The 15449-nt window shown below is 42.2% G+C and overlaps 2 protein-coding genes and 1 long non-coding RNA gene across 3 annotated transcripts in view; 1 reads left to right on the top strand and 2 right to left on the bottom strand.

The window, feature by feature from the left end:
- LOC306925145 (scavenger receptor cysteine-rich domain-containing group B protein-like) overlaps positions 1 to 15449 on the bottom strand; it is a gene marked incomplete at its 3' end in the record, with an annotated part of 797673 nt that overhangs the window by 615093 nt on the left and 167131 nt on the right. The gene's annotated exons all lie outside the window — the stretch shown is intronic.
- On the top strand, positions 20 to 517 carry LOC306925708. Its single transcript, XR_013790297.1, has 2 exons — positions 20 to 118; positions 233 to 517. It is a non-coding gene; the product is annotated as an uncharacterized lncRNA (long non-coding RNA).
- LOC306924600 (ictacalcin-like) lies at positions 4709 to 7724 on the bottom strand. Its single transcript, XM_079503174.1, has 3 exons — positions 7577 to 7724; positions 6485 to 6648; positions 4709 to 4928 (listed from the first exon to the last, which is right to left on the bottom strand). Exons 2-3 carry the CDS (start codon positions 6644 to 6646, stop codon positions 4788 to 4790), a joined length of 303 nt encoding a protein of 100 aa, XP_079359300.1. The 5' UTR covers positions 6647 to 6648; positions 7577 to 7724; the 3' UTR covers positions 4709 to 4787.

Below are 15449 nucleotides of genomic sequence, written 5' to 3'. Positions count from 1 at the left end.
GCAGCACAAAACACAGAGGTCAGCCATAAGCCTGCCTAAACAGGTGGGTTTTGAGGTGGGTTTGAAATGTAGTGATTGAGTCCATGTTTCTAATATCAGGGGGGAGGGAGTTCCAGAGGTGAGGGGCAGAGCATCAGGGGGGAGGGAGTTCCAGAGGTGAGGGGCAGAGCATCAGGGGGGAGGGAGTTCCAGAGGTGAGGGGCAGAGCATCAGGGGGGAGGGAGTTCCAGAGGTGAGGGGCAGAGCGGCTGAAAGATCTTGACCCCACGGTGGACAGTTGGGCTGGAAGGACTTTCAGAGTGATGGAGGAGGCAGACCTAAGAGACCTGGTGGGAATGTTGACGTGAATAAGGTCAGACAGGTGTGTGTGGGGGGGGGTTATGGATGGCCTTGAATGTATGAAGGAGGATTTTATAGTCAATACGGTATTTGATGGGAAGCCAGTGGAGTTGGTGTAAAATGGGGTGATGTGACTGATGACAGTGGTTCTGGTGATGATGCGTGCTGCAGCGCTCTGGACCAGTTGGAGCTTATGAAGAGTTTGTGGGGGAGACCAACAAGAAGGGAATTGGAATAATCCAAGCGGGAGGTGACGAGAGAGTGAACCAGGATTGCCGCACTGTTGGGAGTGAGTGAGGGGTGGATCGAGGCGGTTGATATTTCTGAGGTGGAAGTAGGCATGACCGGATGGTGTTGTTGATGTGGGTGTGGAATGGTAGAGTGCTGTCGAGGACGACACCCAGATGAGACTCTTAACCTGAGGGGAGGGGGAAACCGAGGAGTTGATGACTACCTCGGTTTTGTCACTTTGTGTCACAATATGTTCCATGTGATTTTGGACGCAACCAGACATTTGTCTGTGGAGAGGTTGAAGGAAAAAGCTTTCGCACACCTAGAAATCAGGCGTATGCACAGGTGCGTAGGCCAGTCAATGAAAGGAATGAAAATACACCCGCACACTGTCGATCTGCTCGGTAGGCTACATAAGTATTTTATTTTAATAAGGCAACGTTTCGGTCACTCCAGGCCTTCTTCAGGCATGAGGAAGGTCTCTGTGGAGAGGTTAAAACCAGTGGTGGAAACTAAAGTAACGTTTTATGTGTACTTTATCTGAGTAATACGTTATTTACTCCACTCCACAAAACTAAAACTAATAGCATTTTTTTTAAAACAAATAAAAACTAGCAAATCCGCTCTAAAAAATGAATTAAAGTAACTGAATTACAAAAAAAACATCACACCTGTATAAAGTGAGGGGCGCTCTGGTCATCATACATCATCATAATTTGCATCTTCACTTTTCTGCGCTCAGCCAATCAAATCATCGCTATGGGGTGATCAGCCAATCAAATGACTGTTGTGATTCACACAAACACACAAAGCTGGTAATAGGAGGGACTAGCGCTCCTAAAGAAAATATGGGCCTATATATTCTAAACTAACTAAAACAAAACCAAAATGAATAGTCCCAAAGACCCAAACTATTATAACCTTGACATAGATCAGGGGTCCTCAATGTCTTTTCAGTCCAGGGAGTCCCAGCTTCATAGTGTTGCAGATTAAGATTTTTCATAGATTCCATAGATGCCTTCATATTTGTTTGACAGCACTATCATTGTGTAAATTAATGGTTTTGTTTGTTTACCCTCTTAAACCCTCTTTGTAAACTTAAATGTGGCTCTCCGCTGCATGTACTTGGTACTCTGGCTTTTGAACGTATTATTATTAATCATAATGCAGCCAAGTCTATTGACGTTTAATGTTTGTTAGGACACTTTTTAACAAACATAATTGGCAGCCAAAGGAGTCTAGCAGAAAACAGCATGTGATGTCATGTGGGTCAATATAAATAGACTACATCTTGTGACTGGTTTTGTTTTACACAATAACACACTTCATTCATGTATCATAATGTAGCCTATAGCCTATAGTGGCAGTAAATGAAAGTGACCCTGCCATATGTGCAGGCTTCTAAAAGTCAGACGCCCCTCACTTCATAATTCAGTGAATCTCGAATATTTTCCCTCTACACCAAATCGCAAGATAGCCAATCAAGCTTGTAGATCAGGTTATTTTCAGGAAAATAGTATTAATGCTAGGGATCAAGTGGTTAACAAGTTCCTATCACACAAATATTTGGTGGTCCCCCCTGTAGAAGGAACCCCCCCCCCCCCAAGGGGCATCCAGACAGTCGTGTGACTCGCGTCGCGAAGATGCAAGATGCCGCGACCGACAAGAGTCACTTCCTGGTTTTTAAACAGCTGGTGGATGGAAATTAATTAAGCTCCACCCACGCTGCAAGTTGCATTCTGGCCGAGGCTGCACGTTGCAGCGTGGGTGGAGCTTCATTTCCATCCACCAGCTGTTTAAAAACCAGGAAGACACTCCTGCCGCTCACGGCATCTTCATGACTATATACTGTGTGCATGGGAGCACCTTTAGGCAGTGGTTCTCAACCAGTGGTCCCTTGAGGGGGTTCCAGGAGATCCTCAGCTAAATGATGGAAGAGTTGGTAACCAAAATGGATCCTTTATAGATCTTTAACTCTTGAGTGTTAAAATAAAACCAAATGTATTGTTAGGGATCCATTTGGTTATACGTTACGCTCTCAAGAGTTAAGTTAGCTGCATTACTTAAAGGGATATTTCACTTTAAAAAAAACGTTTGGTAATTTTAACGTCTACTCAGGCTTATGTGAACACCCCGGGCAGTTCTTAACCCATTCAGGCCTGACGTCGACATTTAAAAAAAAATGTTTTCTAAATCATGACAATTTTCTGAAAGATGTGAGGCACATTTTAACGATTTTTCAAAAATAGCAGATCTACAAGTTCATAGCGCGCCACTCGGTGGCGCGCTATGAGCTTGTAGATCTGCTATTTTTCAATAGCATTTTAACTGCCCTGCCCCCTTCTTATACAAACCCATTATAACTTCATTTTAACCATCATAGATTCATCAAAAACACCTAAACCCTTTTCTGTTGACTGATATTGTCCTTTTAATACGTCAGGGGGCCGTGGATTGTCATTTACTGTTTTCATTTATTTTTAATAATTATTTTGGAAAATAACCTCCTGCAGCTCCAGCTCCTCCTCACGAAACACATTATTAAAAATAAATGAAAACAGTAAATGGGCCCCTCACGTATTAGACAGACATTATCAGTCAACAGAACATAGGTTGGGTGTTTTCGATGAATCTATCATGGTTAAAATGGAGTTTTAAGTTATAATGGGTTTGTATAGGAAGGGGGCGGGAAGCTAAAAAATCACACCCGTGTGAACTGAGTGGTGCACTGACGTCACACACTAACCATAGCAACCATGCTCACCATACGTGGCCCCACGTACAGGTACACACATACATAGACACATACATACAGACAAAGCTGGTTATTGGAGTGGTTTGCACCACTCAAAAATATATCAAATATCTAAATACTGACTGAAGCAACTTAAAAACTGTCTGGGGTGTTCATTTGGGCCCGAGGCTAAATCTCATCAATAGGGCTTGCAAACCTCGCACCTTTGGTATGCAAATTCGGGGGGTGCGCCATTTTGGCTGTGATGAGTCACTACTATACCTGGCCAACGGCTAGGCATACAGTGGTGAAAAAAGTAAATTGTTTTACTTAAAGGCGTAGTGAAACGGAAATGGTGGACATTTTATTTTGAAGTTTCAGACGGTCTCAAGTTGAAACACCGCTATGAAGTTTCTGAACCAATCAGAGCGTCGCATCCCTTCAGGGAATGGGACGGTAGCTAGGGACGGGTAGCTATGCTACGCAGGACAGCGTGTGGATGTTTGTTTACAAATCAAATAGTCGGCCAGCTTTACCAGTTTACACTTAATGTGGCTTATTTCTACCCTATAATGTTTTCAGATACATTTTTAGCGTGATGATTAAGTTGAAACCGAGTAATACACTCTCTGGATGGGAATAAAAACGGAAGATTTCTGTAATCAGTAGCAGCTGTGCAGCCTGTGCTGGACGGATGCGGAGAATTAAACTGGTGAGCTTCATTTTTATTGGCTTTTATCGATGTTGGCCTCGACACGTCATCACGCAGCACGTTTTCGTTTTCAGGAAGTAATAAAACATATTTTTTTATGGACTTTTGATATAAAAACACACAAAAGAGAATTTTCAAAAAATTTTGGCATCCATTGTTAGGTATGCCCATATGATGACCATGGATATGGTCTAAAGGTGTGAAAAACATATTTTTCATTTCACTACACCTTTAAGTAAAAGTACCAATACTGCAATTTAGAACTACTCCGTTACAAGTAAAAGTATGGAATTGAAAATGTACTTGAGTAAAAGTACAAAAGTATCGGCATCAAAATGTAATTAAAGTACTACAAGTAAAAGTACTCATATTGCAGGGCCAGCAGACCACCATGGCCCATCACCATTACTTTTGTTTAACCGATATTGATAACATCCTGCTTCTCAAGACCGATACCGATAATACATTCAAATATATATATATAAATAATTATAAAGATATAGGCTATTTGTAAATGTATATTAATCTGTGTAGTATCTGTGGCCAAATATACAATTTACCATATTATGAAAACGGTTGAAAACCACTGTGTAAATAGATGAGGGTTTGAGGAACAGTGAAGCAAACAAGATTGTATAACAATGTTTATTTGTGTTATGAAATGGCATGGCTACAGTTTTATTCCCCCCCCCCCCCCCCCAACTCGCCATGAGTCACAACAAGGTAAACCCCCACAGCATTCCATCATCCTCTCTCTAGCAGAAGATTGAACTACATTTTCTTGGTGGACAACCCTTTGAGCAGCATGTGAAGTGACGCTGTGAAGACCATGAAATCATCGAAAGAGATGGTTCCGTTCTTGTCCGCATCCAACTGGTTGAAGAACTTGTCTGCCTTTGCCTTGTCACTGGCCTATTTAGACAGGAGGAGGGGGGGGGGGGGGGGGGGGGTGCGCAATTTAGGCATTTTGCAGATGCTCTTATTTCAGAGCAATACACAGTAAGGGAGGACAACACCTCAATGCATAGATAGTCATGAGATTATAAGGAAAGCCATCAGTTCAACACTATGTAAAAATAAACTCTGCACATTGAAACATTAAACGCTAGGATGGATTTTTAATTTATAAGCCGTTTTTCTACAAGGTCGCCAACTCGCCGTACAATAAGTTAAAAACAGTTACAAAACACAGTTAAAAGCAAGAGCAAAAAATATGGTACAGCTTGCAGCACAAAACACAGAGGTCAGCCATAAGCCTGCCTAAACAGGTGGGTTTTGAAATGTAGTGATTGAGTCCAGTACTCAATAGCCTACATTTTGAATACCAGAGAAGAGGCAAGAATTCTGAAAATTGCAGATCTTATATTACACTTTACTCGTAGGTAGGCCTACATTTACAATACAGGACATTATTGATTACTTTACATAAAGCGGCACCATGCAGCTTTCCGTTCTACCCCAGACTTGAATCCATTTTTACCGCTGAACTAGTAGAGCCTGCCTGGTCGCTCAGGTCAAAATAATGAGCACGGAGGCCAAACCAAAACAGGTCATTTATTGTTTTTCCTTCCATCATAGTGCTAGTCAGCTAAATTAGCACTGGCCAAAAGTAAAGCAAACGTTTTAAGTAAACACTCACTTAATTAGCACTATAGTCAAAAGTAAGGGAACATTTAAGTGAACACTCACACTGGTGAATTCTAATATTAATAATACATTTTTGAGTGGTGCAAACCACTCCAACAACCAGCTTTGTCTGTATGTACCTGTGTATGTGTGTACCTGTGTATGTGTGTACCTGTGTGTACCTGTACATGGCCCCACGTACATGTGAGCATGGTTGCTATGGTTAGTGTGTGACGTCACTGCACCACTCAGTTCACACGGATGGATTTTTAATTTATAAGCCGTTTTTCTACAAGGTCGCCAACTCGCCGTACAATAAGTTAAAAACAGTTAAAAGCAAGGCAAAAAATATGGTACAGCTTGCAGCACAAAACACAGAGGTCAGCCATAAGCCTGCCTAAACAGGTGGGTTTTGAGGTGGGTTTGAAATGTAGTGATTGAGTCCAGTACTCAATAGCCTACATTTTGAATACCAGAGAAGAGGCAATAATTCTGAAAATTGCAGATCTTATATTACACTTTACTCGTAAGTAGGCCTACATTTACAATACAGGACATTATTTATTACTTTACATAAAGCGGCACCATGCAGCTTTCCGTTCTACCCCAGACTTGAATCAATTTTTACCGCTCAGCTAGTAGAGCCTGCCTGGTCGCTCAGGTCAAAATAATGAGCAGGGAGGCCAAACCAAAACAGGTCATTTATTGTTTTTGCTTCCATCATAGTGCTAGTCAGCTAAATTAGCACTGGCCAAAAGTAAAGCAAACGTTTTAAGTAAACACTCACTTAGCCAAATTAGCACTATAGTCAAAAGTAAGGGAATATTCAAGTGAACACTCACACTGGTGAATTCTCCCAGCTCGGCCTTGAGCAGGTCACTGAGCTCTCCCTTGCTGAGCGAGTCATCACCATCCTCATCCTTCTTGGCATGCTTATTAAACAGGTCGACCAACAGGTTCATGACCTTGGCCAGCTGAGGAATCTCCTGCAATAATCCTGACATGGCTGTGGACAGAGGGCATAGGTCAAACATTAGAAGCAACACTGGTGTAGGGAACAATAAGCCTATCTCACAGAATTTCCCCGCCCCCTTTCGGGGTTAGTGGTGATAGTGTGACGTCACTCCATAGACGCTACATGTTAACAGAGGTAATTTAAGAAGTCTACAACTTTTGTTTTCTCAAGGTAAGGTTTGTTCTATCTTTTCGAGCTGATTTACCATCTTGTTTGCTTCATAATAATATTGGTCTGTCACATTTTTACATTAGAAAATGTACTTAGATTCTCCAGAGAAAAAAGAAAAACATGTAAATGCTAATGTTAAATGACACCACTATTTACCGGAAGTGGGCGTGGAAAGCGGGCTGTGAGATAGGCCTATTGTGCTTCTCTAAGAGCACACACACACACACAACACCAACAGGAGGAGGGCAGCCACTCTGTGAAATGTCACCAAAGTCCAGACACCACTGCCATCTAGTGGTCCATGACAGATTCATATACCGGTACACAGAATGTTTCAACCTTATTCTGCACAAACACTCGGGGCTATATCTTGCACCACCCTTTAACCCTTATCCCTCAACTTATGCCATTCTTTTAAAAAACAAAACACACATTTTAAAATTGTTCCAATAGCCAATCTACAAGCTCACAATGTGTCAATGTAGGTCACCTAGTTGAACCATTTTAAAATAAAAAGGCAAATTAGGGATAAGGGTGGCACAAGATAGGGCTGTCCCTCTTAAACTGTCAACCTAAACTGTCAACTTAAACTCTCAGCTGTCCTATAAAGTTTGTAGGCATCAGCTGGTTAGTGGCTAGCACATGGACACCATAATATCATGAATATTAGGACCAGTGAAGCAGATGCACATACAATTTAAAGGTAACTTAACAAATCATACGTAACAAGTGATAAATCAGTACTTACTCAACAGAACACAGCAAACACACAAATAAATATAACAGAACAAAACTGTACGGATGCCTCTGAAATAATTGCACCAAGTGAGTGCCTTTTGAAGGCCTTCTGCAATCTGTGCCAGGTGTGTTCCACTCACTCTCCTCAACTCAGTGCAGGTGTGTTGCAGTGCCCAGTGCACTGCCTATGCTTCATCACAAGATGGAGGACTTTTTCCTAACATTTGAGGTGTGTTATCAAGTAGTATGTCCGGTCTACTATGACTCACCCTTTCAATAGGAAAGGACTCACATCCAATTGTCCTCATTCTATGCGGGGTGAATTGTGCAATCTCTACAACCCTGTGGTTATACTCCCAAAACCATTTTAATGTAATTATATCCGCATGTACAATTCCATTTCCACCGGAGACTGTAATTCCTTTCCAGTGAATGGGGTGATTCATGGTAGCCTACATTGGCTGGCCCTATGTATGCACTCGAAAGCATGCTGGAAAAACAGCATGCCAATATAATAATAATAATAATAATAATAATAATAATAATAATAATAATAATAATAATAATAATAATAATAATAATAATACATTTTTGAGTGGTGAAAACCACTCCAACAACCAGCTTTGTCTGTATGTACCTGTGTATGTGTGTACCTGTGTATGTGTGTACCTGTGTATGTGTGCACCTGTGTACCTGTACATGGCCCCACGTACATGTGAGCATGGTTGCTATGGTTAGTGTGTGACGTCACTGCACCACTCAGTTCACACGGATGGATTTTTAATTTATAAGCCGTTTTTCTACAAGGTCGCCAACTCGCCGTACAATAAGTTAAAAACAGTTAATACAAAACACAGTTAAAAGCAAGAGCAAAAAATATGGTACAGCTTGCAGCACAAAACACAGAGGTCAGCCATAAGCCTGCCTAAACAGGTGGGTTTTGAGGTGGGTTTGAAATGTGGTGATTGAGTCCATGTTTCTAATATCAGGGGGAGGGAGTTCCAGAGGTGGGGGGCAGAGCGGCTGAAGGCTCTTGACCCCACGGTGGACAGATGGGCTGGAAGGACTTTCAGAGTGATGGAGGAGGCAGACCTAAGAGACCTGGTGGGAATGTTGACGTGAATAAGGTCAGACAGGTGTGTGTGTGGGGGGGGGGGGGGGGGGGAGGTTATGGATGGCCTTGAATGTATGAAGGAGGATTTTATAGTCAATACGGTATTTGATGGGAAGCCAGTGGAGTTGGTGTAAAATGGGGTGATGTGACTGATGACAGGGGTTCTGGTGATGATGCGTGCTGCAGCGCTCTGGACCAGTTGGAGCTTATGAAGAGTTTGTGGGGGAGACCAACAAGAAGGGAATTGGAATAATCCAAGCGGGAGGTGACGAGAGAGTGAACCAGGATTGCTGCACTGTTGGGAGTGAGTGAGGGGCGGATCGAGGCGGTTGATATTTCGGAGGTGGAAGTAGGCATGACCGGATGGTGTTGTTGATGTGGGTGTGGAATGGTAGAGTGCTGTCGAGGACGACACCCAGATGAGACTCTTAACCTGAGGGGAGAGGGAAACCTCTCCCCTCGGTTTTGTCACTGTTTGTCACAATATGTTGCATGTGATTTTGGACGCAACCAGACATTTGTCTGTGGAGAGGTTGTAGGAAAAAGCTTTCGCCCACCTAGAAATCAGGCGTATGCACAGGTGCGTAGGCCAGTCAATGAAAGGAATGAAAATACACCCGCACACTGTCTCTCTGCTCGGTAGGCTACATGAGTATTTTATTTTAATAAGGCAACGTTTCGGTCCCTCCAGGCCTTCTTCAGGCATGAGGAAGGTCTCTGTGGAGAGGTTAAAACCAGTGGTGGAAACTAAAGTAACGTTTTATGTGTACTTTATCTGAGTAATACGTTATTTACTCCACTCCACAAAACTAAAACTAATAGCATTTTTTTAAACAAATAAAAACTAGCAAATCCGCTCTAAAAAATGAATGAAAGTAACTGAATTACAAAAAAAACATCACACCTGTATGAAGTGAGGGGCGCTCTGGTCATCATACATCATCACAATTTGCATTCACTTTTCTGCGCTCAGCCAATCAAATCATCGCTATGGGGTGATCAGCCAAACAAATGACTGTTATGATTCACACAAACACACAAAGCTGGGAATAGGAGGGACTAGCGCTCCTAAAAAAAATATGGGCCTATATATTCTAAACTAACTAAAACAAAACCAAAATGAATAGTCCCAAAGACCCAAACTATTATAACCTTGACATAGATCAGGGGTCCTCAATGTCTTTTCAGTCCAGGGAGTCCCAGCTTCATAGTGTTGCAGATTAAGATTTTTCATAGATTCCATAGATGCCTTCATATTTGTTTGACAGCACTATCATTGTGTAAATTAATGGTTTTGTTTGTTTACCCTCTTAAACCCTTTTTGTAAACTTAAATGTGGCTCTCCGCTGCATGTACTTGGTACTCTGGCTTTTGAACGTATTGTTATTAATCATAATGCAGCAAAGTCTATTGACGTTTAATGTTTGTTAGGACACTTTTTAACAAACATAATTGGCAGCCAAAGGAGTCTAGCAGAAAACAGCATGTGATGTCATGTGGGTCAATATAAATAGACTACATCTTGTGACTGGTTTTGTTTTACACAATAACACACTTCATTCATGTATCATAATGTAGCCTATAGCCTATAGTGGCAGTAAATGAAAGTGACCCTGCCATATGTGCAGGCTTCTAAAAGTCAGACGCCCCTCACTTCATAATTCAGTGAATCTCGAATATTTTCCCTCTACACCAAATCTCAAGATAGCCAATCCACACGCTTGTAGATCAGGTTATTTTCAGGAAAATAGTATTAATGCTAGGGATCAAGTGGTTAACAAGTTCCTATCACACAAAGATTTGGTGGTCCCCCTCCAGGGGTCCTGTACCTGTTGAAGACCCCTGACATAGATAGACTCCATCCAGACAGTCGCGTGACTCGCGTCACGAAGATGCAAGATGCCGCGACCGGCAAGAGTCACTTCCTGGTTTTTAAACAGCTGGTGGATGGAAATTAATTAAGCTCCACCCACGCTGCAAGTTGCATTCTGGCCGAGGCTGCACGTTGCAGCGTGGGTGGAGCTTCATTTCCATCCACCAGCTGTTTAAAAACCAGGAAGACACTCCTGCCGCTCGCGGCATCTTCATGACTCTACTCTGTGCATGGAAGCACCTTTAGGCAGTGGTTCTCAACCAGTGGTCCCTTGAGGGGGTTCCAGGAGATCCTCAGCTAAATGATGGAAGAGTTGGTAACCAAAATGGATCATTTATAGATCTTTAACTCTTGAGTGTTAAAATAAAACCAAATGTATTGTTAGGGATCCATTTGGTTATACGTTACGCTCTCAAGAGTTAAGTTAGCTGCATTACTTAAAGGGATATTTCACTTTCAAAAAAACTTTTGGTCATTTTAACGTCTACTCAGGCTTATGTGAACACCCCGGGCAGTTCTTAACCCATTCAGGCCTGACGTCGACATTAAAAAAAAAAGTTTTCTAAATCATGACAATTTTCTGAAAGATTTGAGGCACATTTTAACGATTTTTCAAAAATAGCAGATCTACAAGTTCATAGCGCGCCACTTGGTGGCGCACTATGAGCTTGTAGATCTTGTATTTTTCAATAGCATTTTAACTGCCCTGCCCCCTTCTTATACAAACCCATTATAACTTCATTTTAACCATCATAGATTCATCAAAAACACCTAAACCTTTTTCTGTTGACTGATATTGTCCTTTTAATACGTCAGGGGGCCGTGGATTGTCATTTACTGTTTTCATTTATTTGTAATAATTATTTTGGAAAAGAACCTCCTGCAGCTCCAGCTCCTCCTCACAAAACACATTATTAAAAATAAATGAAAACAGTAAATGGGCCCCTCACGTATTAGACAGACATTATCAGTCAACAGAACATAGGTTGGGTGTTTTCGATGAATCTATCATGGTTAAAATGGAGTTTTAAGTTATAATGGGTTTGTATAGGAAGGGGGCGGGAAGCTAAAAAATCACACCCGTGTGAACTGAGTGGTGCACTGACGTCACACACTAACCATAGCAACCATGCTCACCATACGTGGCCCCACGTACAGGTACACACATACATAGACACATACATACAGACAAAGCTGGTTATTGGAGTGGTTTGCACCACTCAAAAATATATCAAATATGTGTTCATTTGGGCCCGAGGCTAAATCTCATCAATAGGGCTTGCAAACCTCGCACCTTTGGTATGCAAATTAGGGGGGTGCGCCATTTTGGCTGTGATGAGTCACTACTATACCTGGCCAACGGCTAGGCATACAGTGGTGGAAAAAGTACTCAATTGTTTTACTTAAGTAAAAGTACCAATACTGCAATTTAGAACTACTCCGTTACAAGTAAAAGTATGGAATTGAAAATGTACTTGAGTAAAAGTACAAAAGTATCGGCATCAAAATGTACTTAAAGTACTACAAGTAAAAGTACTCATATTGCAGGGCCAGCAGACCACCATGGCCCATCACCATTACTTTGTTTTAACCAATATTGATAACATCCTGCTTCTCAAGACCGATACCGATAACTGATAATACATTCAAATATATATAAAAAAATATAAAGATATAGGCTATTTGTAAATGTATATTAATCTGTGTAAATGGTAAATGGTAAATGGTGCATTTATATAGCGCCTTTATCCAAGGCGCTTTACATAGATTGTGCATTACATTCACCCATTCATACACACATTCATACACCGGTGGTGGCGGAAGCCATGCAAGGTACCAACCAGCACATCGGGAGCAATTTGGGGTTCAGTGTCTTGCCCAAGGACACTTCGACATGTAGACAGGAGGAGCCGGGATTCGAACCGCCGACCCATGGGTCATTGGACGACCTGCTCTACCTCTACCTCTTGAGCCACAGCCGCCCATGTGTAGTATCTGGGGCCAAATATACAATTTACCATATTATGAAAAGGGTTGAAAACCACTGTAATATGAGGGTTTGAGAACAGTGAAGCAAACAAGATTGTATAACAATGTTTATTTGTGTTATGAAATGGCATGGCTACAGTTTTATTTCCCCCCCCCCAACTCGCGTGTGTTTTCGCCATGAGTCACAACAAGGTAAACCCCCACAGCATTCCATCATCCTCTCTCTCTAGCAGAAGATTGAACTACATTTTCTTGGTGGACAACCCTTGGATCATCATGGTCAGTGACGCTGTGAAGACCATGAACTCCTGGAAAGAGATGGTTCCGTCCTTGTTCGCGTCCAACTGGTTGAAGAACTCGTCTACCTTTGCCTTGTCACCGGCCTAGAGAGAGAGAGAGAGAGGGGGGGGGGGGGGGGGGGGGATTTAGGCATTTTGCAGACGCTTAATCCAGAGTGGTTTACAGTAAGAGAGGACAACACATCAAATGCATATAGAAATAATCATCTGAGCAGCTTGGACTCATGCATAGAAGGAAGCATGAGGGCAATCCGCTGGTTTGTCCCATGATTTTGCAACCCATTCTTTTCACCCAGTATCAATTATCTAATGTGATCCTGGGCGCTATACACTTCATCTGCCAACATGGGGAGAGCAACGGACTGACCTCGATGCTTCCTTATATGTACGTATGAGGAGTTCCAAGCTGCTTCTTTTTTCACCTTTCAATTCCTGAAAGGTTGCAATGCGATAATGGAAGCCATCGTTCTCACGATCATAAAAAAGTGGCTATGGCCGAATTTACCCCAATAGAGGGTATGCGCGTGACATCATCATCAAACCAGGAAGTTATGCAGGAACGCCTACTGAGTGGCAAAAATGCCTGGTACTTGGTACTTATGGAGTGCCACATTTTTTGTATTTTTCCAGTTTTCCATGTGTCTATGAGGTGACAGTACTTCATTAAACACCCTGGAGTCGTTTTTATGTGCAATGGTGTATTAACTTTGTATTTAGGGTTTCTTCCTGGAGGCTGAACCCTTGACAGTCAAACGGGCAAATGAAATAAACAGTAATATAGTGACACCACACTATCAGCCCCCCCCCCCCCTAACCCCTCCCCCCCTACAGCTGTGGGGGGGAGATTAGGCAGTGAAATTAGTACTGGCCAAAAGTAAAGGGAACTTTTTTGGCACCTTTTGGTGTTTTAAGCATTATGTTATACTTTAGCTATTGAAAAATAGCAGATCTACAAGCTCATAGCGCGGTACTCGGTGCCGCGCTATGAGCTTGCAGGTCTGTTATTTTTGGAAAATCATGGAAATGTGCACGCCGCAAATCTTTGAATATATATTATTTCAGAGCAAACGTTTTTAACTCAAATCTTTGCTTCTGGAGGTCCCTGGAAAACATATTTTCAGATGGGGGGCCGGCGGCCAATTACATATAATTCTGCGGGTTCCTTGACGTGAAAATGTTTGAGAGCGACTGACATACTGTTTTTCAGAAAACTCAGGATTTAGAAGATTTTTTTAGAATGGTCCTCAGGTCTACATGGGTTAACACTCACGCTGGTGAAGTCTTCTCCCAGCTCGGTCTTCAGCAGGTCACTGAGCTCTCCCTTGCTGAGCGACTCGCCGTCACCGTCCTTCTTGGCGTACTTATCGAACACGTCGATCAACAGGATCATGGCGCCGGCCAGCTGAGGTACCTTTCCGCCGGACATGGCTGAGGAGGACAGGGGGCAGAGGGAAATGGTTCAACATTAGAAGCAACACAACACAGAAATGAAATGTCATCCCAGAATAGCTCTGCAGATCACAGCACAGCCTCTTGAGTTGAAATAAAAAAAATAACGATTTCACTACTCACCAATACAAAGAGTGTTTTGTGATGAAGAAAGCCTACTTTGCCTTAATGGATGCACTCTGAGCCCCCCACCACATGTATAAAATAAAATAAATTGGCCAGTAAATTATTTTTGTTTTCCCACCGGAAGGAAAAAATCTTGTCAATCTGTAGAGGGCGCAGTGGAGTAAAAAAACAAATCATTTTTTGGACAAAAAGTGCATTTTATACGTGTGGTGGGGGGCTCAGAGTGCATCCACCGGGGAAAGTAGGCCTTAATTCTTCATCATAAAACCGTCTGGTGAGTAGTACAATCGTTCTTTCCATGGCATGACAGACCTTTTTCTTAACGGACACAGCTGTCTTACTGTCCATCTCTCCTAAACTGTCTCCCTCTCAGCTGTCCTAATGTCTAGTATAAAGTCTGTATAAGGTTTGTAGGCCATGTCAGCATGGACACTAGAATATCAATAAGAATATTAGGACTAATAAACCAGATGGATACAATTTCACAGTTGTATCAATGGCAGTGGTATACAGATCATGGACATAATGGATGATAGAACTGATGCATTAACCCATTTCCACCTGAAGCCTATTAAAATAAAGTCTTCTACGTTCTCAGTTTTCTGAAAAACCTATGTTTCTATGTCAGTGGTGCTGACAACCATTTGCATGTCAAGGACCCCGAATTATCTGTATATTTAGCCGCTGACCCTCCATCTGTAAATATGTTATTCCAGAAACCCCCCAGAAGCAAAGATTTGAGTTAAAAACGTTCGCTGATGTGAAAGAATATATATATTCAAAGATTTGTGCCGCATTTTCACGTTTTTTCAAAAATAGCAGACCTACAAGCTCGTAGCGCGGCACTAGGTGCCCGCGCTATGAGCTTGTAGATCTGCTATTTTTCAATAGCTATTAAGTAGCAATGCTTAAAACACCAAAAGGGGTTCCCCGCCCAGAATGCTGGCACAGCTGGCACAACCGACGCCAGACTGATCCTGTTTAAACAAACAAGAATGTCCTCTGCCACACCACACCCATATACCCCCCGCCC

Source organism: Electrona antarctica (genome assembly GCF_951216825.1).
Source record: "Electrona antarctica genome assembly, chromosome: 6".
Classification (NCBI taxonomy): Eukaryota; Metazoa; Chordata; class Actinopteri; order Myctophiformes; family Myctophidae; genus Electrona; species Electrona antarctica.
Note: the sequence above shows the minus strand (reverse complement) of the source record. Positions and strands in the feature narration are given on the sequence as shown.